This window comes from Hypomesus transpacificus, chromosome 3 (assembly GCF_021917145.1).
Source record: "Hypomesus transpacificus isolate Combined female chromosome 3, fHypTra1, whole genome shotgun sequence".
In the NCBI taxonomy this organism is placed as follows: domain Eukaryota; kingdom Metazoa; phylum Chordata; class Actinopteri; order Osmeriformes; family Osmeridae; genus Hypomesus; species Hypomesus transpacificus.
The window spans coordinates 765,296-791,585 of NC_061062.1; the positions used below are offsets into that span (position 1 = coordinate 765,296).

A 26,290-nucleotide genomic window follows, 5' to 3' on the forward strand; every position below is an offset into this window, starting at 1 on the left:
TGTCTGCCTGTCTGCCTGCCTGCCTGCCTGCCTGCCTGCCTGTCTGCCTGTCTGCCTGTCTGTCTGTCTGTCTGTCTGTCTGTCTGTCTGTCTGTCTGTCTGTCTGTCTGTCTGTCTGTCTGCCTGTCTGCCTGTCTGCCTGTCTGTCTTCCTCTCTCTCTCTCCCCTTTGTCTGTCTCTGACCTCTGCCCTCCCTCTGCAACTCCTCCCTCCTCCTGTCCCCCCTTCTTAATCCTCCTCCTCTGCCAACCTCCTTCACCCCCCTCAACATCAGACCCACTCCTCCCCCTCGCTCGCCCCCGCTGGATAATGACCCTGCTGACAACACAGACAGCCAGTGGAAGAGGCTTCCGACCGGCACCATGCTCCGACATCAATCACCTCCCTGGCTCTCCTCTCTCCTCTCCCCTCTCTTCCTCTCTCCTCTCCTCTCCCCTCTCTCCTCTTCCCTCTCTTCCTCTCCCCTCTCTCCTCTTCCATCTCTTCCTCTCCCCTCTCTTCCTCTCTCCTCTCTCCTCTCCCCTCTCTTCCTCTCTCCTCTCTCCTCTCCCCTCTCTTTCTCTCCCCTCTCTTCCTCTTCCTCTCTCCTCTCCCCTTCCTCTCCCCTCTCTCCTCTCTCCTCTCTCCTCTCCTCTCTCCTCTCTTCCTCTCCTTTCCCTTATCTTCCTCTTTCCTTTCTTCCTCTGTCCCCTCCCCTCTCTCCTCTCCTCTCTCACCTCCTCTCTCCTGGGAGGGAGGGGAGAGGAAGAGAAAAAGGGGGGAAAGGATAGAGAAAGACATGAGAGGGAGTGATAGAGAGGGAGAAAGAGAGAGATGGAGTGTGTCAACAGAGCGGTCAGGTCCTAGGACCTTGCTGGACAGGCGGCCTGCTCTGTGTGCTCATCAGGACCCTGTCTCCTGTTTCCTCTTCAGCTGGGTGTCTGGGAAGGGACTCGGCCTGTTCCCTGGTCATTGACAGTTCATTTGCACTAATTTGAACAAAATAATGTGTGTTTATTTGTTTGCCATGCAGTAACCCAGTTAACTAATCCACGGTCTAGATTGTTTGCCCAGGGATAGGGGGCAGATTACACACACACACACAACATGCACACACACAACACGCACACACACACAGGCAGGCAGGGGGGAACTTCCCACAGTGTCTCTATGGTAATCAGCAGGTGTCTCCCGCTGCAGAGGAGAGAAGAAGTGAGGGCTTTCTTACCAGCGTGAGAAAGAGAGGCAGACTGCATCCTCCTCCCCCTCCTCCTCCCCCCACTCCCTTTTTTTCCTGTTGCAGCAGGAAGGTGGCAGAGGATGGGGAGAGAGAGAGGGAGGGAGGGAGGGAGGGGGGGGGAGGGAGAGAGAGAGAGAGAGAGAGAGAGGGAGGGGGGGAGGGGGGAGAGAGGTGGGGAGAGGGGGATGTGCAGAGGAAGCCTGAGACCTGTTGGTGCTGCTGCCAGACGCTCCATCCAGCTGCATGAAGACAGACAGGCTGACAGGGGCGACGGGGACAGCAGGAACAGGAAGACAGACAGGCTGACAGGGGCGACGGGGACAGCAGGAACAGGAAGACAGACAGGCTGACAGGGGCGACGGGGACAGCAGGAACAGGAAGACAGACAGGCTGACAGGGGCGACGGGGACAGCAGGAACAGGAAGACAGACAGGCTGACAGGAGCGACGGGGACAGCAGGAACAGGAAGACAGACAGGCTGACAGGGGCGACGGGGACAGCAGGAACAGGAAGACAGACAGGCTGACAGGGGCGACGGGGACAGCAGGAACAGGAAGACAGACAGGCTGACAGGGGCGACGGGGACAGCAGGAACAGGAAGACAGACAGGCTGACAGGAGCGACGGGGACAGCAGGAACAGGAAGACAGACAGGCTGACAGGGGCGACGGGGACAGCAGGAACAGGAAGACAGACAGGCTGACAGGGGCGATGGGGACAGCAGGAACAGGAAGACAGACAGGCTGACAGGGGCGACGGGGACAGCAGGAACAGGAAGAGAAGCCAAAGAAAGAAAGTGAGAAAGAAGGGATGAAGGAGGACAAACCCCTGGCAGGTTAGCATGAGGACAGGCCTGGGCTCATGCTGCCAGGCCTTGTATGGGCAGGGCTGTCGGCTGGTCAGAGGCCCAGGCTGAGCTGGTGAGATGGGGCTGGGTGGAGGGGCAGGGATGAGGGGCAGGGATGAGGGGCAGGGATGAGGGGCAGGGATGAGGGGCAGGGGCAGGGATGAGGGGCAGGGACGAGGGGCAGGGACGAGGGGCAGGGACGAGGGGCTGGGACGAGGGGCTGGGACGAGGGGCAGGGACGAGGGGCAGGGACGAGGGGCAGGGACGAGGGGCTGGGACGAGGGGCAGGGACGAGGGGCAGGGACGAGGGGCAGGGTGAGGGGCAGGGATGAGGGGCAGGGACGAGGGGCAGGGACGAGGAGCAGGGACGAGGGGCTGGGACGAGGGGCAGGGACGAGGGGCAGGGTGAGGGGCAGGGACGAGGGGCAGGGACGAGGGGCAGGGACGAGGGGCAGGGACGAAGGGCAGGGACGAGGGCAGGGACGAGGGGGCAGGGACGAGGAGCAGGGACGAGGGGCAGGGACGAGGGCAGGGACGAGGGCAGGGACGAGGAGCAGGGACGAGGGGCTGGGACGAGGGGCAGGGACGAGGGGCAGGGACGAGGGGCAGGGTGAGGGGCAGGGACGAGGGGCAGGGACGAGGGGCAGGGACGAGGGGAGCAGGGACGAGGGGCGGAGACGAGGGGCGGGGACGAGGGGCGGGGACGAAGGGCAGGGACGAGGGCAGGGACGAGGGGGCAGGGACGAGGAGCAGGGACGAGGGGCAGGGACGAGGGCAGGGACGAGGGCAGGGACGAGGGGCTGGGACGAGGGGCAGGGACGAGGGGCAGGGACGAGGGGCAGGGACGAGGGCAGGAACGAGGGCAGGGACGAGGAGCAGGGACGAGGGGCTGGGCGAGGGGCAGGGACGAGGGGCAGGGACGAGGGGCAGGGACGAGGGCAGGGACGAGGGGCAGGGATGAGGGCAGGGGCGACCCTCTCCTGCTGTGGGGCTCATTGAGATGCAGGACGCAGCAGCCAGGCAGCAGCTGCAGACACAGGGCCCAGCCAGAACAACAGACCTGAACCCCCCCTCCTTTTGCTTTTGGGGTTTAATTCTCTAATCCTCAACCTCCTTTTCCTGGGAGTCTCTTACGCATACGCACACACACACACCCCTGCATCCCTGCCTCCCGTCCTCTAACCATGAATGTCCTGCCAATCACAGGACTGGGAGGACAGGAAGTGTGACGTCTGTCTGGGTCCTACTCTGGTCCCCCCTCCTCCTGCTGGTCAACCTGCCGTGTATGTGTGTGTGTGTGTGTGTGTGTGTGTGTGTGTGTATGCATGCATGTGTGTGATGCCATATCACAGGGGTTGGCCTCTTTGTGGTGTGATGAATGTAGCATGATGTGTTTATTAAAGAGTTAGCTAGCAACAGCAGCTGGGGCCTCTTTTCTGCCATCGTCACGTAGCGCCGAGCGACGCAGGCGTCTGCTCAGACAAGAGCGCCGACCTCTGTCACCCTCCCTGCCTCCAGCCCTCCCTTCCTCCAGCCCTCCCTGCCTCCAGCCCTCCCTGCCTCCAGCTCTCCCTGCCTCCAGCCCTTCCTGCCTCCAGCCCTTCCTGCCTCCCTGCCTCCAGCCCTCCCTGCCTCCAGCCCTCCCTGCCTCCAGCCCTGCCTGCCTCCAGCCCTCCCTGCCTCAAGCCCTGACTGCCTCCAGCCCTCCCTGCCTCCAGCCCTCCCTGCCTCCAGCCCTGCCTGCCTCCTGCCCTAACTGCCTCCAGCCCTCCCTGCCTCCAGCCCTCCCTGCCTCCCTGCCACCAGCCCTCCCTGCCTCCAGCCCTCCCTGCCTCCAACCCTCCCTGCCTCCAGCCCTCCCTGCCTCCAGCCCTCCCTGCCTCCAGCCCTGCCTGCCTCCAGCCCTCCCTGCCTCCAACCCTCCCTGCCTCCAGCCCTCCCTGCCTCCAGCCCTCCCTGCCTCCAGCCCTGCCTGCCTCCAGCCCTCCCTGCCTCCAGCCCTCCCTGCCTCCAGCCCTCCCTGCCTCCAGCCCTCCCTGCCTCCAGCTCTCCTCTCCAGCAGCGTTTCTCCAGCCGCAGACCCTTCTTGAGCAGACTTGGTGTCTAAAGGAAGTGTTTGTGTAGCTTTGAATCCTGGACCTCTTTACTTCTCACAACTGACCTTGGGAATGAGAACTTGGGTGTGCGCCTGCCTGGACGTGTTGGAGACGACCTGCGATTCTGCTCCTTTGAGAACCGTCAGCATCTGGCTTTGTATGGATCACCTTGGTTTTTTATTCTCATGTTCACCTTTAGCGCCACTGGCAGTTTTCTAAGGCATGCTAGTAGTTGCTGTTGTGCTCTGTGCACTACAACAGATGTCAGCCTCAGTAATACTGCCATGCATGTTCAATCACGGAAAATTGCTTGAAAACTCGGTTTCACAGCAAATGATATATTTGTCAGGAAGCTCTTAAGTCTTGGCGTGTGTGTGTGTGTAGCATGTGTGTGTGGAGGGCGTGGCACTGACACATTGGTGCTGTCCACATACAGGCCATGCAGCAGTTGGCAAATCAAGATGAATCCTCGTGTGTTTGGCAGAGCCTCCCAGTTCATTATTTTCCACTTTGCCCAGCGAGCAGCCAGACCCCAGCAGCTGCTCATCATGTAAAGACACTCTGTCAGTGCCTGACAGCACAATGCATATCCCCCAACACACACACACACAGCAGTACACACACGCATACAAGCAAACCGCAGTACACACACACACACAAACACACAGCAGTACACACACACGCATACAAGCACAAACAGTAGTACATACACACTTTGCCTACGCAGGCATGGTGTACATATGTAGCGAACATATGCAGTGATCTGTCTCTCTCTACATCCTGGACAGTCTTCTGTGTGCCTGCCCACCCCCTTTCCTCCATGCCTCGCCTCTCCTCCCCCTCCTCCACTCCCTCTCCCTCTCCTCCTCCTCTCAATCTCCTCCTCTCCTTCTCTTCTCCTCCTCCATTCCCTCTCCTCCTCCTCCTCCTCCTCCTCTCTCCTCCAGCGCTGCCTGTCATCTCTCTGAGTTCTCAGAAGTCTTCTGTCTCAGCCAGCACAGGTCAGGTCAGTCTGTGAGTCATACCAGCAGTAGAGACGTGGGCTTTGTTTGTAGTTTCACTTTCAAGGCACAAATAAAGATAGTGGTAAAAGGAGAAGTTCTGGGGATAGAAAGAGGAAGAGGTGTCGTTAGGAAATGAACAGAGTTCAACTGAAATACAGACCAGACTGGATATATAGACAGACAGACAGAAAGACACAGGCAGACAGACAGACAGACAGGCAGACAGACACAGGCAGACAGACAGACAGACAGGCAGGCAGGCAGGCAGGCAGGCAGGCAGGCAGGCACAGGCAGACAGACAGACAGACAGGCAGACAGACATCCTGCGTGGTCTCTGATAAGGGGGGCTGTTAGGATATCCTCTCAGATGAGCAGCACTGAAGAAGTGACTCTGGAACAGCATCCATCTCCCCTCTCTCCATCTCATCTCTCTCCACCTCCCCTCCCCATATCCCCTCCCCATCTCCTTTCCCCATCTCCCCTCCCCATCTCCTCTCCCCATCTCCCCTCTCTCATCTCCTCTCTCTCCATCTCTTCTCTCCATCTCCTCTCTCTCCATCTCCCCTCCCCATCTCCTCTCCCCTTCTCCTCTCTCCATCTCCTATCTCCATCTCCTCTCTACAGGTCCTAGGCTGCAGCTCTGGGAACAGTAGACTGTTTGTCCACAAGGCTAAGATGTGCATGACCTCTGAAGAACAGCAAAAGCCCTGCACAAACAACCGTGTGTTTCACATTCTGTGGAGAGAGAGAGCGTGTGAGTGTGTGTGCAGGCCTGGGGTATGTGTGCGTTGGTGTGTTTGTGTGATGTGTATTGGGGGCTGGAGTAACCTATGTGTTAAATTCCACTATGATGAGCTGGGTCACTGAACTCACCTCTTCAGTCTCTGGGACAGTAGAGAGACAAGGGGAGAGAGAGAGGGAGGGAGAGATGGAGAGATGGAGGGAGAGAGAGAGAAGGGGGGGGAGAGAGAGAGATGAAGGGAGAGGGAGAGATGTAGAGAGAGGGAGGGAGGGAGAGAGAGAGAAGCTCCATTCAAGCTGTCCTGTCCCAACACGCTGGCCTCCCTCGTCACACGGTAGCGGAGTTCTGTTTTGGCGCTGTGACAGGGTCACTGTCACCTCAGCATGTGATCCAGCCCGCCTCCTCGTGGAAGAATGTCATCGTCCGTAGCGACTGGCATGCTGTGTTGCGTCATTATGGACCCGGGAGGCACCAACTTGTGCCAATCTGGGGTGGGTGCCTAGGAGGGCTTGAGGGGGGCTTGAGGGGGCTGGGGGTCCTTGGTGCCAGTGTGCGTCAGAGACACTGGGAGCTCTGGGCTCTATGCTGGAGTTCTTGTTGTTGTCGGATATACATGCATGTACACCTACTTGTACATAAAGTATACACGTTACTGCACACACACACACACACTCACTCACCTCGGGCTTTGTTTATTAATGGCGTCTGACCCTGCTCAGTTTGGCACTCACCAGTATTTAGTTCTACTAAACTGTGTTTACCCAAGCAATTGTTGGCTTTTGTTGGCTTTTGTTTAGGAATTTTTACAACCGTCAAACTATTCTGTGTGACTGCCGAAGGGGAATTATTTTGATTAGGATTTTTTTTACTAATGATACAAAAACGCATCACAGTGTAGCTTCTGGTCAGAAGCAACTGGTCAGTCCTATTTCCTGTGTGTTATCTTAGAAAGCAGACTGGCTCCTCCCACCCTGTGATGTCACGGTGCTGGGATGACACAGTTGCAGGCGTCTATGCTGGCTCAACATGTTTACAGACTGTCCCAGGAGAGAAGGCTGGAGAGAGGGCTGGAGAGAGGGCTGGGGAGAGGGCTGGGGAGAGGGCTGGAGAGAGGGCTGGAGAGAGGGATGGGGAGAGGGCTGGAGAGAGGGCTGGGGAGAGGGCTGGGGAGAGGGCTGGAGAGAGGGCTGGGGAGAGGGCTGGGGAGAGGGCTGGAGAGAGGGATGGGGAGAGGGCTGGAGAGAGGGATGGGGAGAGGGCTGGAGAGAGGCGTGTGTGTACAGTGGATGTTTGGGGAGTTAGTGGCGTTCAATGATGCTTTTGACTACTCTGCATCAAACATGATTGGGGATTTCCCTGGCATCTTTGAGAGTGGATGAATGATGTGTGCAGTTATTTGCGAGCCCTGTGTTTTGAAACAGACAGGAATTGCAGCTAATTGAATTGACCAAGAGCAGAGATTTCAGACGAACAGGTCAGATGGTGCTGCAAACATTGACAAAATTGAGCATGTTTAATTTCTAAACAAGATGCATTTGGTGTAAAGACACTAACCCCTACATTACTCAGGAGATGAAAATCTCCTGGCTCACCAGTGATGAAAGATGGCACCAGCCGTCAGAACAGGGACATCTGCTGCTGCAGGAAACCTGAAGCTTCAGCTCTGGAAGACAGATGTTTGGTCTCCTGTCGTGATTGGCAGCATTGCCACCTCTCCGCTTGCCGTAAGGCAGGTGTTTTTGTCTGGTGTTTCTGCCCTGCTGTGGAGAATGGTGAGACCTCATCCTCTCTGTGGTCAATCACTCATCTGCTTCCTGGCCAGGCTTGGGCTGCATCTCCCCAGTGCCCCTCCTCATCCACACTGGGGTCTTTTGGCAGTCTAATAGGAGAACCGAGAAGTGAGTTGCAGAGGAAGTGATGTTTTGAACGTTGACATCTTGTCTGTTATGTCCAGATCTCCTCATGTTTGATGATGATGTTAGGAATCTGTTCTTAAGCTCCCTGAACTGTTTCCTCCGACAAGAAACTGTGGAGGCCTGTGTGTGTGTGTCCATGTGTGTGTGTGTGTCCGTGTCATTCAGCGGCATTGACTGATCCCCCCCCCCCCCCCCCACACACACACACGCACTTCTGTGTCAGTGGAAATGGGGCAATTAAGGACAGCTTGCTCAGACACTGCAGGGGGTTAATACTCAAGTCCCGTAATTAAAAATAAATTACACTTTTCCTGTATAAATATTCAGGCCGCTCTCTGAGTCGCTGTGTCTTTGTGTTGTGTAAGCTGTTTGTGATTTCCTCGTCCTGAAACATCTGGCTCAACGTATCCTGAACGGGGTGTGGAATAAATGTAGTGTGTGTGTGTGAGGATTGTATGTGTGTGTGAGACAGTAGGATGGACACACACGGGGCAGTAGCTGCCTCGCAGGAACCATAAGGGGGACGGGCCTTAAATATGAAAATAATCGTCAACTCACAAATTGGTTAAAAAAGTACAGCTAACGGTAGCAAACTAGCTAACCACCGTCACACGAGCGGACGCTCACGATCGGACGCTTTCGGGCGCGTTTATAACAAGACCTGTTCGGCAGTGTTGCCAATTTAGCGACTTTGTCTAGATTTTCGAGGAGTGACAAATCTAGCGACTTTTGGCAGTCTCTGTTTTTGATGTTGAGCAGCAGCAAAATAACCTTAAACTGATTTGTGAATGACATCACGTTGGCCTGTCTTAGTGTTCTAGCGTTCCCATTGTTGCAGTACAAGGCTGTTATATCTGTAGTCCTCTTTCTTTTTTTCTTTCTTTCTTTGCTTGTACATGTACAGATCTAAAGGTTGAAGCATTGTGTGACGTGTTCGCGTAATCCCACAACTTTTCAGAGAGACACTTACAACTACCGGTGAGATTTTTTGGGCAGACCTGTACCAGCATACTCTGAGTCAGAGGCTGTTTATCAACCCACATTTTTTTCCGTTCTTGTGTTCTCGTTTCACGTCATTATTCATTGCCCAAATATGGTTCCAATCAAAAAATGCGTGTTCTTGCAATGACTTGTGGGAAATCCGATGCGTTCTTGCTCATAGACGTTATAAAGAGCAGATGCCGCATCGACCGCTACTGCCTCCAGGCGCTGACGAGCCGTGGGGCCGCCATCTTGGAAAGGTCAACCGCTCCACTCAGTGTAATCTGTTTGGCTGGGGCAATGAGCTGACAGCGCATTTAATTAATCATACCGAACTGAATACCGAACTGATTTTTTACGCGGTTTGCTTTGCTGCAAAGGTCATACATGTAGCTATGATACAGGACATGGTTATTATTTTCACAAAATACAACCAATAGTATGGTAATGTTAAATCTTACTTGTGAAAAGTAATCCCCTGAGCCTTGTTTGCGATTGTCCGCCGATTTGAGCAGGAATATGCTGCACAGTGCTGGCATCTTGTTTATTCTGATGCTAAGCAACGAGGAACTTGACCTTTCCAAGATGGCAGCTGCATTTCTGGCGCCCAGCGGCCAATGCGGCGTCTACTCTTTATTATGTCTATGTTCTCGCTGGCCAAGTCACCATTCGATGCATCCTCGATAAAAAGGGCGGATCAAGACCATTTCCGGGTATTTTTGGCGTTCTTGGTGACTTGTGTTCTTTGGATTGGAAAAGTCCTTGGGCAATGAAAGATGCTGTCAAACGTTCATGTGTTCCCCTAGGAGAACACATTAAGACATGGAGGCCGAGGTACTTCCTGCTGAAGAGTGATGGGACGTTCAGCGGCTACAAGGAGCGACCGCAGGATGTGGTTGCCCTGGAAACCCCCTTAAACAACTTCTCCGTTGCACGTAAGTACCTCCTCCTCATCCACCTCTTCCTACTCTCTCTATCCTCATTCACTTCCTCCTACTCTCTCCTCATCCACCTCCTCCTCCTCCTACTCTCTCTCTCCTCATTCACCTCCTCCTACTCTCTCCTAATCTTCCTCCTCTTTCCTCTACTCCTCCTCCCCCAACATCCTCAGCCTCACCTTCTAGAATAATGTGCCATGACCAGTGAATGAGAAAGCTAACTCACAGAACAGGTGATGCTGTAGAGACTTATACCAAAAAAACGCCACGTCATTGATTTCACCCCTAATTAGGCTTCCTGTCAAACGGCAGACGTTGTCACTACAGGAGCCTGTGTTTCAGAAACACCACCTCACAAAGCTTAGAGAGCTGCTTTGCTGGCCATCGTGTGCTTCCCAGCTCTGCAGATGATTGAACAGAGTAATTAGACAACATACTGTTTGTTAAACAATATGTTTCCTCCTGACATTCTTGAGTTATAGTGGTTATTAAGCGGCTGATATCAATAATTTATCTGTGGCGCTGCGCTGTATACATCTCCGTCTGCAGAGTTTGTGTTGAGTCACTGAACCCAGGCAGAGGAGCAGGGCACAGCGAGGGGGAGGGAGCGACTGTCGACCCTGACGGAGCCATGTTGGGGCTCAGTGGTGGTCCACTCACATCTCCTCCATCTGCCAGACGGTCGCCATTTTGTGTCAGATGATGAAATGACGCATCCTGGAACATCAGTCACAGCTGAACATGTTAATAACGAGGTTTTTGTTGTTGTTGCTGTATTTTGAAGCCCTGTTGGGCTTTAGTCTTCTTGGGAAAACTTGACTGGCCCTCAGTACAGTCAGGGATTCTTAGCTGACAACTTCAACACACAGTTTGATTTATCTCAAATTCTGTCTTTTTGTTATTGACTATTAAGGCCATAACCTGGGGAGAGTTCCCAGTCATGGAGTGAGAGCGCTGTAAGGGAAGCTTCTGTCTGAGAGTATGGAGCCACCCAGCACACCTGTGATGTTCCAGCGTGGCCGGCCAGCAGGGTCTGTTAGGAGGGAGATAAAGATAAATGGCTGTAACTGTGGGTCTCTCTGCCCCTCCTTCTCTCCCTCCTCCTCTCCCTCCCCCCTCTCCCTCCTCCTCCTCTTCTCCCTCCTCTCCCTCCTCCTCTTCCTTCTCCTCTCCCTCCCTCCTCCCTTCCCTCCTCCCCCTCCTCTCTCTCCCACTCCATTCTCCCTCCTCTCCCTCCTCCTCCTCTCCCTTTCCCTCCTCCTCTCCTCCCCCTCTCCCTCCTCCTCCTCCTCTCCCTCCTCCTCTCCCTCTCCCCCCTCCTCCTCCTTCTCCTCTCCCTCTCCCCCCTCCTCTTCTCCCTCCTCCTCCTCTCCCCCCTCCTCTCCCTCCTCCTCCTCTCCCTCGCTCCCTGGCGGTCCAGAGTGTCAGCTGATGAAGACAGAGAGACCCAGACCCAACACATTCATTATGCGCTGTCTGCAGTGGACCACGGTCATCGAGCGAACCTTCCACGTGGAGACCCCTGAGGAGAGGCAAGCGGCACACACGCACGCACACACTCTTATACACACACACTCTTATACACACACACTTACTCTGATACACAGGGGAAAACGTTTCCATGATGTCACTATCAATGAAGTTGACCACAGACATAAACACGTGTAGACACACACACACAGGCACATGGGACACTAAGGGCTTCATGTACTAACAGGATTGCGCCCATTTCAGGTGTAAAATAGCGGGTAAAGACATAACACCATATTTACAGTTGAGTAAAAATGCAGATTACTGCTGCTGGGAGGGTATAAGGGAAAGTGGGCGTGTGCCTCACAGAGATGGGAGGAGAGGTGTATTTCTTCCTTGTAACATGTTAGTTGTAACTTTGTGATCCAATATTTCTAACTCCTGTTCGCTGAACCTTCTTTTTCTTTCTTTGAATCACCCATGGTGGCAGTAACATGCAGGCGATTTCTCCCCTCTTTTAACGGCGCGCTAATTAACACTAAAGGGCGGAGTAAGGCGCTGATTGCCTGACAAGTATCTGGTTTGATAAATACCACGCCAAATGCGGAAATACACCCTGCACTATTTGCGGTTGGGCAAAGGCGCAGATTAAGCTGCGGTCGCAATGTTAGTAAATGAGGCCCTAAGTGTCTTTTGATGGGACTTCACAGTCCAAATTGCCTTCCTGTTGATAAGATGACAATCTTAAAACCATTACATAGTTGAGCTGGTGGATTACATCGTATCAGATTGGGTGTTGTAATGAAGTGTATCCCCTCTCTCCCTCCCTCTCTCTAATTCTCTCTCTCCCTCTCTCTATCCGTCTCTTGCCCTATCTTTCACTATCTTTCACTCTTTATCTCTGCCTCGTCCTTTTCTCCCTCCCTCCCTCCCTCCCTCCCTCCCTCCCTCCCTCCCTCCCTCTCTCTCTCTCTCTCTCTCTCTCTCTCTCTCTCTCTCTCTCTCTCTCCCCCCGCCCCTCTCTCTCTCTCCTGTCCCAGGGAGCAGTGGACCACAGTCATCCAGACGGTGGCTGACAGCCTCCACAAGGAGGATGACATGATGGACTCGTCCCCAGACCTCATGGACATGGAGGTGTACCTGACCAGACCCAGACTCAGAGTGGTAGGCTGCCCTGCCTCATCCTGCCTCATCCTGCCTCCAGTCACCCCTCCACATCCATTACATTTATGCATTCAGCAGACGCTTTGATCCAAAGCGACTTCCAAGAGAGAGCTTTACAAAAGAGCATAGGTCACTGATCATAACAACGAGGTAGTCCCAAACATTGCAAGCAGCCAAAACATGAAGCATACATTGTGAAAAAACTAAACAAGTGCCAAAAGGGAAGACCCATAAGAGCATGCAGTTATACAAGTTACAAATTTAAACAACATGAACCACAAAAAGTGCAGGACTGTACCTGTAGAAGAACAATCAACAGTAAAATATTTCACAGCAAGTACAAGACTTAACTTCGTTATAACTAACCTACAAGAGCAACAAGTCACTCAATAAGAGTCATTGTGATCCTGGAGGAAACTAACATCAGGTCCAGCCATGCATTCCTAAGTGCCGTTGTACTCCCGGAACAAGTGTGTCTTGAGCCTTTTCTTGAAGTAGGGGAGACAGTTAGTGTCCCTGATGGAGGTGGGGAGCTGGTTTCACCATTGGGGGGCCAGACAGGAGAAGAGCTTGGGTTGGGACCGGGCGGTCTTGAGCGGTGGGACCACCAGGCGGTTGTCTGAAGAAGACCGTAGGTGACGGGTGGGGGTGTAAGGTTGCAGGAGAGACTTGATGTAGTCGGGTGCAGTCCCGTTCACTGCTCGGAAGGTCAGTACCATGGTCTTGAATCTGATACGGGCGTTGATGGGTAGCCAGTGGAGAGAGATGAGGAGCGGGGTAACATGGGAGCCTCTGGGTAGATTGTAGACCAGGCGGGCCGCTGTGTTCTGAATCCTCTGAAGAGGGGGGGTTGCACATGCTGGGAGACCAGCGAGCAGCTAGTTGCAGTAGTCCAACTTGGAGAGGACCAGTGCTTGGACTAGCAGCTAGGTGGAATGCTCAGACAGGTATCTCCTGATCTTCCGGATGTTGTAGAGGGTGAATCTACACGACCGGGTGACTGCAGCAATGTGGGCCGTGAGGGAGAGCTTGTCATCCATGGTAACCCCAAGGTTCCTTGCAGAGGATGAAGGGGTCAACATCGCCGATCCCAGGGTGATTGACAGATCGTGGGAGATGGAGGGTTTAGCCGGGATGATGAGAAGTTCTGTTTTGGTGAGGTTCAGCTGGAGGTGGTGCTCGGTCATCCAGGCGGAGATGTCTGTGAGGCAGGCCTCAATCCTAGCTGAGATCCCCGGATCAGTCGGGGGGAATGACAGGTACAGCTGTGTGTCGTCAGCGTAGCAGTGGTAGGAGAAGCCATGGGAGGTGACGATTGGTCCAAGTGAGGTCGTGTACAGAGAGAAGAGGAGGGGTCCAAGGACGGAGCCCTGTGGGACACCAGTGGAGAGCTGGCGAGGGCCTGACAGTTTGCCTCCCCAGGAGACCTGGTAGGATCTTCCCGACAGGTAGGATGAGATCCACTGGAGTGCAGTGCCAGTGATGCCTATCTCAGAAAGTCTGGAGATCGGAACATCCAGCCTCACCCGGGCTCAAATCACCTTGCCTCCAACTTTGCCATACTTAGCTACTCTACTGTTCCTCCTACTGTGCCCTCCCCCCACTCCCATGTGCCCCTACATCCACCCACATGGCTTAGCACCAGATACCGTGAGGGTCCTGGTTTCATCACCCAGCATGCGTGTGCTCTGAAGTCACTCAGGTCTGGGGGTCACCGGATAGGATGTCCTCCCCAGCAACCCCTCTCAGGCTCCTCACCAGGTCGCAGGTCGAAGGTCACAGGACCCCTGGATGCCTGTAATCCCAGCTCTAAATGAGGGGAAATTGCGGAATGGGTGAAATAGTACCATAGATGCATCTGTGTTGTTGTCATGGGGATTAAATGTCTAACTGGTTAGAGCAGAGAGTTGGTTAATGCTTCTGTTTGAAAGACGACACCTCTCTCTCCCTCTGTCGCCCCCAGACGATGCACGACTTTGAGTACCTGAAGCTGCTGGGCAAAGGGACGTTTGGGAAGGTGATCCTGGTGAAGGAGAAGGCCACAGGACGATATTACGCCATGAAGATCCTAAAGAAGGAAGTGATTGTAGCAAAAGTGAGTGACGACCGCTGGTGTCCACAGGGAGGGAGGGAGGGAGGGAGGGAGGGAGGGAGGGAGGGAGGGAGGGAGGGAGGGAGGGAGGGAGGGAGGGAGAGGAGGTGGTCTCTGATACCTAAATACATGAGGTCATTGTGGGAGGTGCACAAACTGTCTTTGTGGTTGTGTTTCAGGATGAAGTGGCACACACACTCACAGAAAACCGAGTGCTCCAGAATTCCAAACATCCATTCTTGACGGTGAGGCCCCTCTCTACACACACACACACCTCAGCCCCTCTCTCCTCTCTACACACACAGACACACCTCAGCCCCGCTCTCTCCTCTCTACACACTGCAGAAGAGGAAAGGAGAATAGAAAAGCCTACATCAGAGGAGGTTAACGTAGAGTACAGTAGAGTCCTCATCAAGTACTCATCAATGAAGCACACTTTTGTTTCAAAGAATTCTTCTTTTTGTTGGCTTCTGCCTTGCTCTAAGGTAGCTTTGTAGACAGCTTCCTTTTCTTCCAGAACGTTGTTTCCTAGAAAGCATAGCTGCTATGTGTGTGTGTGTGTGTGTGTGTGTGTGTGTGAGAGTGTATCTGTGTGTGTGTGTGAGTGTATCTGTGTGTGTGTGTGTGTGTGTATCTGTGTGTGTGTGTGTGTACAGCGTCTCAGTCATGATGTGTTGTCTCCGCAGGGTCTGAAGTACTCCTTCCAGACCCCTGACCGGCTGTGCTTCGTCATGGAGTACGCTAACGGGGGAGAGGTGAGGAGGAACACCCCTCACGCTCCTCACCCCCACGCTCCTCACGCTTAGGTTAAAGGTCAGTAGTCAGTAACTCTAACTCATCCTGACTCTCATGTTCTCTTCCTGCTTACTCTCTGTCTGTCTCTGTCTCTCCCTTTCTCTCTCTGTGTCTCTCTCTCTCTCCCCCCCCCCCCCCCCACAGCTGTTCTTCCACCTGTCCCGGGACAGGGTTTTCTCGGAGGAGCGGGCTCGGTTCTACGGAGCGGAGATCGTGTCGGCGCTGCACTACCTCCACGCTGAGAGGAATGTGGTCTACAGAGATCTGAAGGTGGGGGAACACACCTCTTCTCCTTTCCCCACTCGGCTCTCCCCTCCCCTCTCCTCTCCCCTCCTCCCCTCCCCTCTCCTCTCCTCTCCCCTCCTCCCCTCCTCCCCTCCTCCCCTCCCCTCCCCTCTCCTTCCCTCCCCTCCTCTCCTCTCCTCTCCTCTCCTCTCCTCTCCTCTCCTCTCCTCTCCTCTCCTCTCCTCTCCTCTCTCCTCTTCTCCTCTCTCAGTCTGTAGGTTATAAATAGTGTTTCCAGAGCCGAGGCAGCAGCGTCCAGGGCCTTATTGATCGACCTGCCCCTTCCCTCCTCCCCCCCCTTCTCTCCTCCCTCTCTCCTCTCCTTTCTCCTTCCTGATCTCTATGAGGAGGAGGGGGGTGGGGGAGGAGGACAGAGAGGGGGGGAGGAGGAGGGGGGTGGGGGTAGTCTGGGCATCTGTAGCCTTGTTCCCTCCAGCTGACGAAACTATACCAGCCAGGTCAGCATTGGCCTCTCTCTCTTCCCCTCCCTCTCTCTCTCCCCCCCTCCCCCTGGGTTTATGAGGCGAGCTCCCAGCCTGCAGAGGTTCTGCTGAGTGTGCCAGGGCAGCAGAACCTCCGCAGGGCAGCAGGGTAGGAGGATGTGCTGACGTGGCCTGCCTGGCGCTGGAGGGCCCTGTGTGACCCTGGACACCAGGAGACTGACACCAGGAGACTGACACCAGGAGACTGACACCAGGAGACTGACACCAGGAGACTGTCTCCTCCTCCTGACCTCCTATCTCCTGACCCCCTGACCCCGTCTCCTGACATCCTGTCTCCCTGTCCTTCGTCTCTCAGCTGGAGAATCTGATGCTGGACATAGACGGACATGTGAAGATCACAGACTTCGGTCTGTGTAAGGAGGGCATCAAGGACGGAGCCACCATGAAGACCTTCTGTGGGACCCCCGAGTACCTGGCCCCCGAGGTGAGATGTGCCCCTGAACACAGCTCCACGCTGCACTGACAACTAATGATAACTCATTAGATCATTATTGGGGCTCATCGACATATAGGAAAAGTCTGGGTATTATGAGTTCACTTATCTATAGGAATAATGATAAAGATCATGTCCAGGGAGGATTTGAACCTGTAACCTCCTGATCTCCAGTCAAGTACTCTAACCCCTGAGCTATACCCATCCCCAAGTGGCTCAGGCTAATTCAAGAGGACAGGAAGTAAGGACCAGAAGCAGGAAAAGTGAAGGTTGACTGAGGAGACCTGCAGCACTCGGGGTCTTGTGACGACACACACTGAGTCATGGTGGCACTGGTGTCTCTGCTGGGGGCTGGGGGCTGGCGGCTGGGGGATGGGGGCTGGGGGATGGGGGCTGGGGGATGGGGGCTGGCGGCTGGGGGCTGGCGGCTGGGGGGGACAGCTATGTGGACGACTGGGCTCCTGCAGCTGCTGCTGAATGCCTGTGTAAGGTCCAGGCCTGGGGCCTGGGGTGAGTCGCGTGTTCAAGGCAGGCCTGGGAAGGGTTCTTAGTGGCGTTGGCTCTCTTGATAGCGTGCAGGTATGACATGTGTTTGAGTGGGCCGTAACCCGATAAGGCATTGTGTATGTGTGTGTGAGGATGTGTGTGAGCGTGTGTGTGTGTGCTTGCCCTCCAGCCTCCTGTTGGAGGAATGCCTCTCTGGGAGAAGCAGAGAAGTGTTGACACAGTTGCCATCTCGTTGTTTTTAGCCTCTGGAAGGAATCTGCCGGGGGTCTGGCAGCCCCGAACAACAGGCCACACTGCCTACAGCTGCTGGGGGGACCAGGGGGGCTGGGGGGACCTGGGGGGACCAGGGGGGCGGGGGGGACCAGAGGGCTGTGGCCCCCCTGCTGCCCAGGAGGCCTGCTGTCACCAGGGCCTGGGTGCTCTGGTCCCCCCCGGTCCCCCCCCGCCCCCCTGGTCCCCCCCCGGTCCCCCCCCGCCCCTCTGGTCCCCCCCGGTCCCCCCCCGCCCCTCTAGTCCCCCCCGGTCCCCCCCGCCCCTCTGGTCCCCAGGTCCATAACTGGGACTGTGCCTCCATCATCCATGATAGCCCCCCCCCCCCCCCCCACTGGGTCTCCAGGAAGGAGTTCCCCTCCCCTCTGCACAGTAACCATGGCCACCACAGTCAGGCTGAGACTGGCCAGTGTGGGAGTTATGTGGTGCTTATACAGAGAGGACTGGACGCTCCTGCTGGAGCAGTGAGGAGGAGCAGTGAGGAGGAGCAGTAGGACATGGCAAGCAAGGCATCTATTCATATCAGAGGCTACAGCAGAAAGCTGTCTGGTCCAGTAAGATCTGAAGGCATCACCTCCCTCCCTCTCTCCCTCCCTGTCTCTCTCTCTCTTTCTCTCTCTCTTTTTCTCTCTCTCCCTCTGTCTCTCTCTCTCTCTCTCTCTATCTGTCTCTCTCTCTCTCCCTCTGTCTCTGTCTCTCTCTCTCCCTTTGTCCCTCTCTTTCTCCTTCTCTGTGTGTGATTACTCCAGCTTCTGCAGCGGCGGAGGCATCAGGGGGCGTTACCGTGGCGACGGGGTCGTTGCCGAGCGTCTCCATGGAAAGTGAGGGCCAGGCAGTGTTACAGGTTGTTCCGCAGTAAACAATGACCTTGTTGTGTGTGCTGCACAGGAATGCTGTACCGTCTGGGAATATTCCACAGGGTCGAGAGAGGGAGAGGGAGAGGGAGAGAGAGAGAGGGGGGGGGGGGGAGGAGAGAGAGGGAGAGGGAGAGAGAGAAGGCAGAGAGAGAAGGGAGAGAGAGGGGGGGGGGAGGGAGAGAGAGAGAGGGGAACAGAGAGAGAGAGAGAGGGGAAGGAAAGGGAGACACCTTCTACCACCAGGGTTAGGGTTGACATTAATAATTGTTTGCACAATTTACACTTTCAAATGAGTCAATTGAATATTTGTTTTAATAGCATAGGGCAGGAGCAGGGTTTACTGGGTCTGGTGTAGTGAACTCATGACAGTGAAGAGTGGTTGAGTGTTTGACATGAGATGAACTCTGTTTCTCAGTGAAGCGTGGCTTGTTTGTTTAATGATGTTTGCTTGAGGAGAGGAAAGATAAATATGATGGTTAGGAACCAGGATCATGATGTGTGGAGAGACCAGACACAGCATTCGACCTCAGCCCCCTGCACCTCTCCTGCCCCCTGCACTTCCTCCCCTCAGCCCCCTGCACCTCCTGCCCTCAGCCCCCTGCACCTCCTGCCCTCAGCCCCCTGCACCTCTCCTGCCCCCTGCACCTCTCCTGCCCCCTGCACCTCCTCCCCTCAGCCCCCTGCACCTCCTCCCCTCAGCCCCCTGCACCTCCTCCCCTCAGCCCCCTGCACCTCCTCCCCTCAGCCCCCTGCACCTCCTCCCCTCAGCCCCCTGGACCTCCTCCCCTCAGCCCCCTGCACCTCCTCCCCTCAGCCCCCTGCACCTCCTCCCCTCAGCCCCTTGCACCTCTCCTGCCCCCTGCACCTCCTCCCCTCAGCCCACTGCACCTCCTCCCCTCAGCCCCCTGCACCTCCTGCCCTCAGCCCCCTGCACCTCCTGCCCTCAGCCCCCTGCACCTCCTCCCCTCAGCCCCCTGCACCTCCTCCCCTCAGCCCCCTGCACCTCCTGCCCTCAGCCCCCTGCACCTCCTCCCCTCAGCCCCCTGCACCTCCTCCCCTCAGCCCCCTGCACCTCTCCTGCCCCCTGCACCTCCTCCCCTCAGCTCCCTGCACCTCTCCTGCCCCCTGCACCTCCTCCCCTCAGCCCCCTGCACCTCCTCCCCTCAACCCCCTGCACCTCCTGCCCTCAGCCCCCTGCACCTCCTGCCCTCAGCCCCCTGCACCTCCTGCCCTCCCCTCTCCCTCTCCTCTCCTCACTTCACCTCTGTCCTTTATAGCAATGCAGCCACTTGGTCAGGGCATGCAGGCTGGGAGGGGTTGAGGGAGGGAGGTAAGGAGGGAGGGGTTAAGGGAGGGAGGTAAGGAGGGAGAGGGAGGGAGGTAAGGAGAGGTCAAGAGTGTGGGAAGGAGGGAGGGAGGGAGGCCAGCCGTCGTGGTTCCATGAGTGAGGGATGAGCTGAGCTCCTGTGGACCTGGCAGCTCCACAGCTGTGTGCACTACATGTATGGGGCAGCTGCAGGCCCAGCTGTCGCTTGGTGTGAATCACACGACAGCAGCGCTGGAAATAGAGACGACCCAGTAATCCTAGCACCGCCAGCGCTTCACGTTACCCTGCCTCCTCCTCTACACTCCACACTCACCGTAGCACCAGGCATGGTGCTGGCACACACACACACACACACAATCTGATACACACACACTGACACACACACTCTGATACACACACTCTGATACAGACACTCTGATACTTACACACACACACAGTCAGAGACACACACACTCAGAGACACACACTCTGGTACACATACACTCTAATACACACACACTCTGACACACACACACACACACTCCGACTCACACCAGTTTTGTTCCTTTTACGGGCACATCTTGTGTCTCTACATCAGTTGGGTCTGGGCACGACCTGGTCCATATTTGATTCTCTCAGTGTGCCCACAGTGAGCTGTACCTGTCCTGCTATTCCTGGCCCTGTCACTGTCACCTCAGATCACCCTGCCCTGTTTAAGAACATGCTGTACTGCTTGCCTAGACTTTGCCTATAACGTCCTCCTGGCAAGGCAACTACATTTCCCAAGAGGCAATGTACCAACTCTCTTTAGAGCAACCTGTTGAATATCAGGAGACATGCAGTCAGCAGAAAGCCGATGGCAGCCTCGTTGATTCTAAACCCCCAGCAGTGGTTTGGTGCTGGTGTGAACGACTGACTGTCATGCTGGGTGTGTGTGTGTGTATGTGTATGTGAGGGTGTGTGTGTGAGGGTGTGTGTTTGTGAGGGGGGGGTCACTGGATCTGTGCTCTACATTGCTGACCAGCCCAGCCTTCCCTTCGTCCAGTGCGAGTACTGCAGACCTCTGGTGATTAAATATGCAGGGCTCTGAGGGAAACACTATCCCTGCCCCTAATGTGAGACGTGAGTCAGTGTAGACTGGAGCTGCCAGGAAAGCCCAGACCAGGGGGGTGGGGGGGGGGGGGGTGGAGGAGGCCTCACACCATGTCCTAACGGGATGCCACTATCAGTTTGATTACCTTGTTTTCTAAACTAAACGAGTGGCGTTTGGACCGAACTGTTTGTCGGACGCCCGTAGCACACGGTCTCACAGGAGGGTGACGTGACGGAAGCGATCCTGACTGCTCACATGTGACGCCACAGTCAGAGGCTCACCACACGGCCCCCTGCAGAGTCCTGCTCCTCGCTGCCTTCACTCCCTGCTGTCCCCTCAGGACTCGCGTCCCTTAGCTTCCGTCCTGAGGGGGAGGAGAGACAAGTTAACTTGTCCCGTCCTTAGGTGCTGGAGGACAACGACTATGGCCGGGCGGTGGACTGGTGGGGCCTGGGCGTGGTCATGTACGAGATGATGTGCGGCCGGCTGCCCTTCTACAACCAGGACCACAAGAAGCTGTTTGAGCTGATCCTCATGGAGGAGATCCGCTTCCCGAGCACCCTGCGGGCACAGGGTCGCTGTCTGCTGTCTGGCTTGCTGAGGAAGGACCCCAAACAGAGGTACACATCATCTCAACACAGCACCTCAACACAACACCTCAACACAGCACCTCAACACCTCAACAAAGCACCTCAACACTTCAACACAGCCCCTCAACACAACACAGCACCTCAACACCTCAACACAGCACCTCAAAAAAACACCTAAACACAGCACCTCAACACAGCACAGCACCTCAATACCTCAACACAGCACCTCAACACAGCACCTCAACACAGCACAGCACCTCAATACCTCAACACAACACCTCAACACAGCACCTCAACACAGCACAGCACCTCAATACCTCAACACAACACCTCAACACAACACAGCACCTCAACACCTCAACACAACACCTCAACACAGCACAGCACCTCAAGACAACACCTCAACACAACACCTCAACACAACAACACAGCACCTCAACACAACACCTCAATACAACACCTCAACACAGCACAGCACCTCAACACAGCACAGCACATCTTCTCAACACAACACATCGCCTCAACACAGCTTACAACAACAGTAAATTAATTTAATTATCTTCCTTCTTAAACATCGACCTAAAATTCTAAGGTTTGGGTCTGGTTTTCTTGCAGGTTAGGTGGCGGGCCTGACGATGCTAAGGAGATCATGCAGCACAGCTTCTTTGCTGGGATTGAATGGCAGGATGTCTATGAGAAGAAGGTAATGTCCTGTTTATGTCCCCTGTCTTCACTCAGCTGCATTCAGCTCTGAGCAGAAACCCCCTGTGTCAGCTGGAAGCTGTTCAGAGCACTACCTAGAGACATGCTCTGTTTTAATGTGGCCAAAACTGTTGGCAGGGTGTGATTGACAGCCCAGATGTGCCAATAAGTTCCTGTCCTTCCTTGCTTCCACAGCTGGTCCCGCCTTTCAAGCCACAGGTTACCTCGGAAACAGACACTCGGTATTTCGACGAGGAGTTCACAGCACAGACGATCACCATCACACCACCTGGACAAGGTACACACACACGCACACGCACTGGGGTCGTACTGAACCCAACACACACACAGACTACTACACACCGCATTCTCACAAACGCTCCACCCTTCTCCATTACTGGGCCTGCACACCGTGGTTTGTGGTTGTGATAATCATAGTGTAGCTGTTCACCATGTGACCATTATGATCAAGGCTAAGTACTGGATCCTCTTTCATTGACCTGTGTCTAAAATACATCTCTCCCCTGAGAGATTTCATCAAAAATAAATAGACATTAACAGAATCATTTCAAGAACACTGTGACATTTTCACTCTTCTTAACAGCAGAATAGACAGCAGGTTGACACGTCACTCAGCTGGGGGTGCTCATGAGAGAAAGCCCCATGACTCACACATCCACTTTAATATCAGGCCCTCCCAGGAATGACAGGATGATGCTGGGGTGGCTCTGTTTGGTTGCTCTTTATACTTTCAAATAGAGGAAAGTGGTTCTTCACACATATCTACCAGTTCAAGGTCTGAATATATATTTTCTCGACTAGGAAACATGAAAAGAATTTGAGTATGAGTTTGTATTCTTCTGCCTGTATAATCATCCTGTTCAGTAAAGCATGGTGATTCAGCTCCTATGAGGGTTGTCTGCCCCATGCTGGTAGGATGATGTAACGACGGCGACCGAACACCATTATCCCCCCACCTGACACCCAATACCTCAGATTATATCAAGTTATAGATGAAGGGTTATTCATGTTTATTATATCATGTTTATTGTTGAATTATTATAAATAATACAAAAATGTATATGGAAGTGAACTCTGTGCTTGTTTCATTCCCCAGATGACAGCATGGAGTCATTCGACAGCGAACAGAGACCTCATTTCCCACACTTCTCCTACTCAGCCAGTGGAACAGCCTAACCTGCTTCCTCACCCTCCCTCCCCCCCAGCTCCCTCCTCCCCAGCTCCCTCCCCCCCAGCCTCACCCCCCCAGCCTCACCCCCCCAGCCTCACCCTCCCAGGCCCCCTCTCCTCACAGCACTCTACCCAACAGCCAGATCATTGGTTGTTTGAAGTGGCCTGTGTGACCATGGGTGATCATGTTAAACTGTAGTAGCAGCCAGTTGACAGTGATGTTCAGACCTCCTTCTATCCTGAATGGTAGAACTGCCGTTGCGTTGGCATGGTAACCAACGCTGACTGTTTACACTTCCTCAAACATTGTGTAGTTTTTTTCTGCAGCGTCATACTGTACTGTACAATGTGCATTATACAAGACAATACTCATTTCAGAGGATCATCACCTTTAGGAATAGACAGACATACGTGGGACCAGCTTGACCAATGACTATGTTTCCATGGTAATCAGAGTTTAATATCTGAATTCCACACAACTTAGTATTTAAACTTCCTGTAAAAACACTTTGGTTTTTGACGTTTTTTTTTGTTTCTTTTTCTGTTGGAGAACACAACAGATCCATTAGGACTAAATATCCATCCTTTGAAACAGATTTTCTTTCTTCCACGCTCAAAGTTTCATTGAACAAAATAAAGAATGCTGTAGATAACTGCAGGTCTAATCTGCAGTGCTGTCCTTTAACACAAAAGGTGTTTGTAACATGCTGAAAGGGACAAGTGCAGAGATCCCGCCGGAATCGGTCAAATCAATTCCTTTTCCAAAACACTCTTGATGTCAGAAATGCCAAACATGAAGAATATTGACTCTGAGGAGATGTAAGGTGATGGTAAAAGCTAACTTGCAATGTATTTCAATTGTAACTGTTTATCTGTAGCCAGTGAAAGATGAATTTCCTGTTGTGTGTATGAGGTCAGGCTCTAACAGCTTTCTGAAAGGGATGGCTTCCCTCAGAACCAGCCATCAGGTACTCAAGCTTCCTACGGAATCAGGGAATCATCCCCCCTCTCCCCCCCTCCTCCTCTTTCCCTCTCCCCTCTCCCCCCCTCTCTCCTCTCCCTTTCCCCCCCTCTCTCCCCCCCCTCTCCCCCACTCTCTCCCCCCCCCCTCTCTCTCCTCTCCCCCCTCCCCCCCCTCTGACTGGGGGTTTTCCTCTACAGTATTGGGTGTCTTTCTCCCAGTGCGTCACCACAGCCTCAATGAGGTCACCTAACAATGTCCACACTCCTCCAGGAACAGTTAGCAGCAAACTGGGTTTCTGGTTCAGGGGGAAATATAACTTGAGTCATCTTTGCTCTGTTAAGATGTAGAGGACTAAATTAGTTTGACTGTGCCAATGATATGCACTTTGTTGCTCCAAAATGTATGTATTTGTACACGTTTTTGTACTTTAAAGAGCAAATCGTTATATGTATACTTGTTTGAATGACCCCCCTCCCCCTATAGGCCTACATATGTTGTAGGTAAACAAAGAATATTGGAAAATGAAAATCATATTTCAAATGTTGCACACGATACTTTGAGTGTTTCCAGAAACTCTGACTGATCATCATTATTCATAAGTGCATCAAACGTTATTGAATGTAATGGTTTTTCAATTTTATCTTCACTTCTATCCTTTTTGTACGAACAAACCTGTTCAGTTGTTGAATTTGATTGTTACTTATTACTTTGCACACTCACCCTTTGCTATGACCCTATGAAAATGGGGAGTGCATTTTATACTTTTATATGGTTAAATGTTTTACTATTTTGTACCTGCCTCCTTAATTCCAAGACAGAGGACAGCTGTAGTCAGCTTTAGTAAAACAAATATATATATATATAAAATGTGTTTCTTTTTATTCTTTCACATTGATTAAATTAAGTCTTAACTACAGTCTGCATCTGACTTGTCTTTCATTACTAGTTTAAGGTGACTTAAATATATTCAATTAATTCACAAAACAATAAATCAGCATCAAGAACCATCCCCCTGGAGACCCAGCGCTGACTATCATATCTCCCACCCAGACAACATGCTGCTCTGCCTGAAACCCTCAACCAAACCAAACAGACACAAGGGAGGCTCTACCATTCATACTGAGGGGAGGGGGCAAGCTGGGGTCAGTTGTACTGTTAGAGAGGCCAGTTATTGTTGTCCTGTAGATTTCTTCACAGCATTGCTGAAATTAATAACAGGCAAAAGTCCATGTATAGAATTTGTCCACAATTTTTTTCAGCGTCTTACTGCCTGCCCAGGTCCACGTGTGCTCCTGCAGCTGGGCAGCGCGGGAGGAGAGGGTCTCCCGGGTCCCAGGCAGATGGCGAGCTCTCTGGAGCAGATGTTGACAGCCAGGGCTCCGAGTCTGGCTCCGGCCAGCTGCACAGCACTGCGTCTAGCGGCAGGACCGCGGTTTGGCCCAGCGTGCGGTTCACCTGACAACCGCTCCTTACCTAGCTCCAGCTGCACTACAACCACGCACTGCTCAGAGGCAGCAGTTACGCTCTGCTCTCCCTTGAGTACTGGGGTGTGGGGAAATGTGTCACTTTTTGGCTTAATCGTACAATTTTCCGTTCCAGTTTTCAGCAATAATCAATCCTTTAATATCCTGTGTCTTCTCTTTGTGAGGCAGGTTGTATACGAAAATGCACAGCTCAAAGAAATTAATACTTCTCTAAAGGTGTGGAAGGGATATGAAAAATGACTTTGGTTACACGTATTCGTCCTGAGCCCCAAATGTTGTACCAAACTGTTGACAGGTATGGGAATCTCACGCCAAACTTTTGTTCAAACTTCAGAGTCCTGTTTTTATGTAGGCTAATGTTATTTTTTTTCCAGTTCTAAAATACAAGTAATGAGAAAAGTAAAAAACAAATTAGCTAAATAGTGGCTAATGTTACATTGCGAAAATCTTCCGTCTCGCACAACGTAATTGTTACTTCCCATCATGCTTTTCGCGTGTACGAAGACCAAAGACGAAGCCGTCTAATACTTGACATACTAACATGTGTTGCACATCTGTGGCTTTAAACAAGTTTATAAGTACTAGCGTGGGTAACTTGAAAAACACAATCTCAAACCATTAGCTGCACTGTCATGGCCGAGAATTGGTCGGTAGAAGCGTTCATGTTAAGCGCAATTCACTCTGGTTTCTCTTCAACACGCATAAGCCTTTCGCCTTTTACTAAAGACTTCCGTGGAGAGGAACATTACGAGTATCAATCAATTTTTTGATGCCCTGCTTACGCGGGGCCTCCTCAACTGTTCAAATGACGATATAGTGCTTATGATGAGTGTGAAGGTCAC

General features: G+C 53.4%; 1 protein-coding gene and 1 non-coding gene across 2 annotated transcripts in view; both read left to right on the forward strand.

Annotated features, from left to right (window-relative positions):
- The window catches only part of LOC124464327 (RAC-alpha serine/threonine-protein kinase-like), a 32,858-nt gene extending 8,841 nt beyond the window's left edge, over window positions 1–24,017 (forward strand). Inside the window, exons 3-14 of the mRNA XM_047016275.1 lie at window positions 9,611–9,739; window positions 11,163–11,274; window positions 12,253–12,376; window positions 14,340–14,471; window positions 14,648–14,713; window positions 15,155–15,223; window positions 15,408–15,533; window positions 16,347–16,475; window positions 20,923–21,137; window positions 21,723–21,810; window positions 22,005–22,107; window positions 22,927–24,017. Coding sequence (XP_046872231.1) covers window positions 9,611–9,739; window positions 11,163–11,274; window positions 12,253–12,376; window positions 14,340–14,471; window positions 14,648–14,713; window positions 15,155–15,223; window positions 15,408–15,533; window positions 16,347–16,475; window positions 20,923–21,137; window positions 21,723–21,810; window positions 22,005–22,107; window positions 22,927–23,006 — 1,373 coding nt within the window. The 3' untranslated portion in view covers window positions 23,007–24,017. The remainder of the gene's footprint in view (window positions 1–9,610; window positions 9,740–11,162; window positions 11,275–12,252; window positions 12,377–14,339; window positions 14,472–14,647; window positions 14,714–15,154; window positions 15,224–15,407; window positions 15,534–16,346; window positions 16,476–20,922; window positions 21,138–21,722; window positions 21,811–22,004; window positions 22,108–22,926) is intronic.
- Window positions 24,018–26,124: 2,107 nt separating this feature from the next.
- LOC124466556 lies at window positions 26,125–26,238 on the forward strand. The gene has a single exon (XR_006955954.1). It is a non-coding gene; the product is annotated as a U5 spliceosomal RNA (small nuclear RNA).
- Window positions 26,239–26,290: the final 52 nt, after the last annotated feature.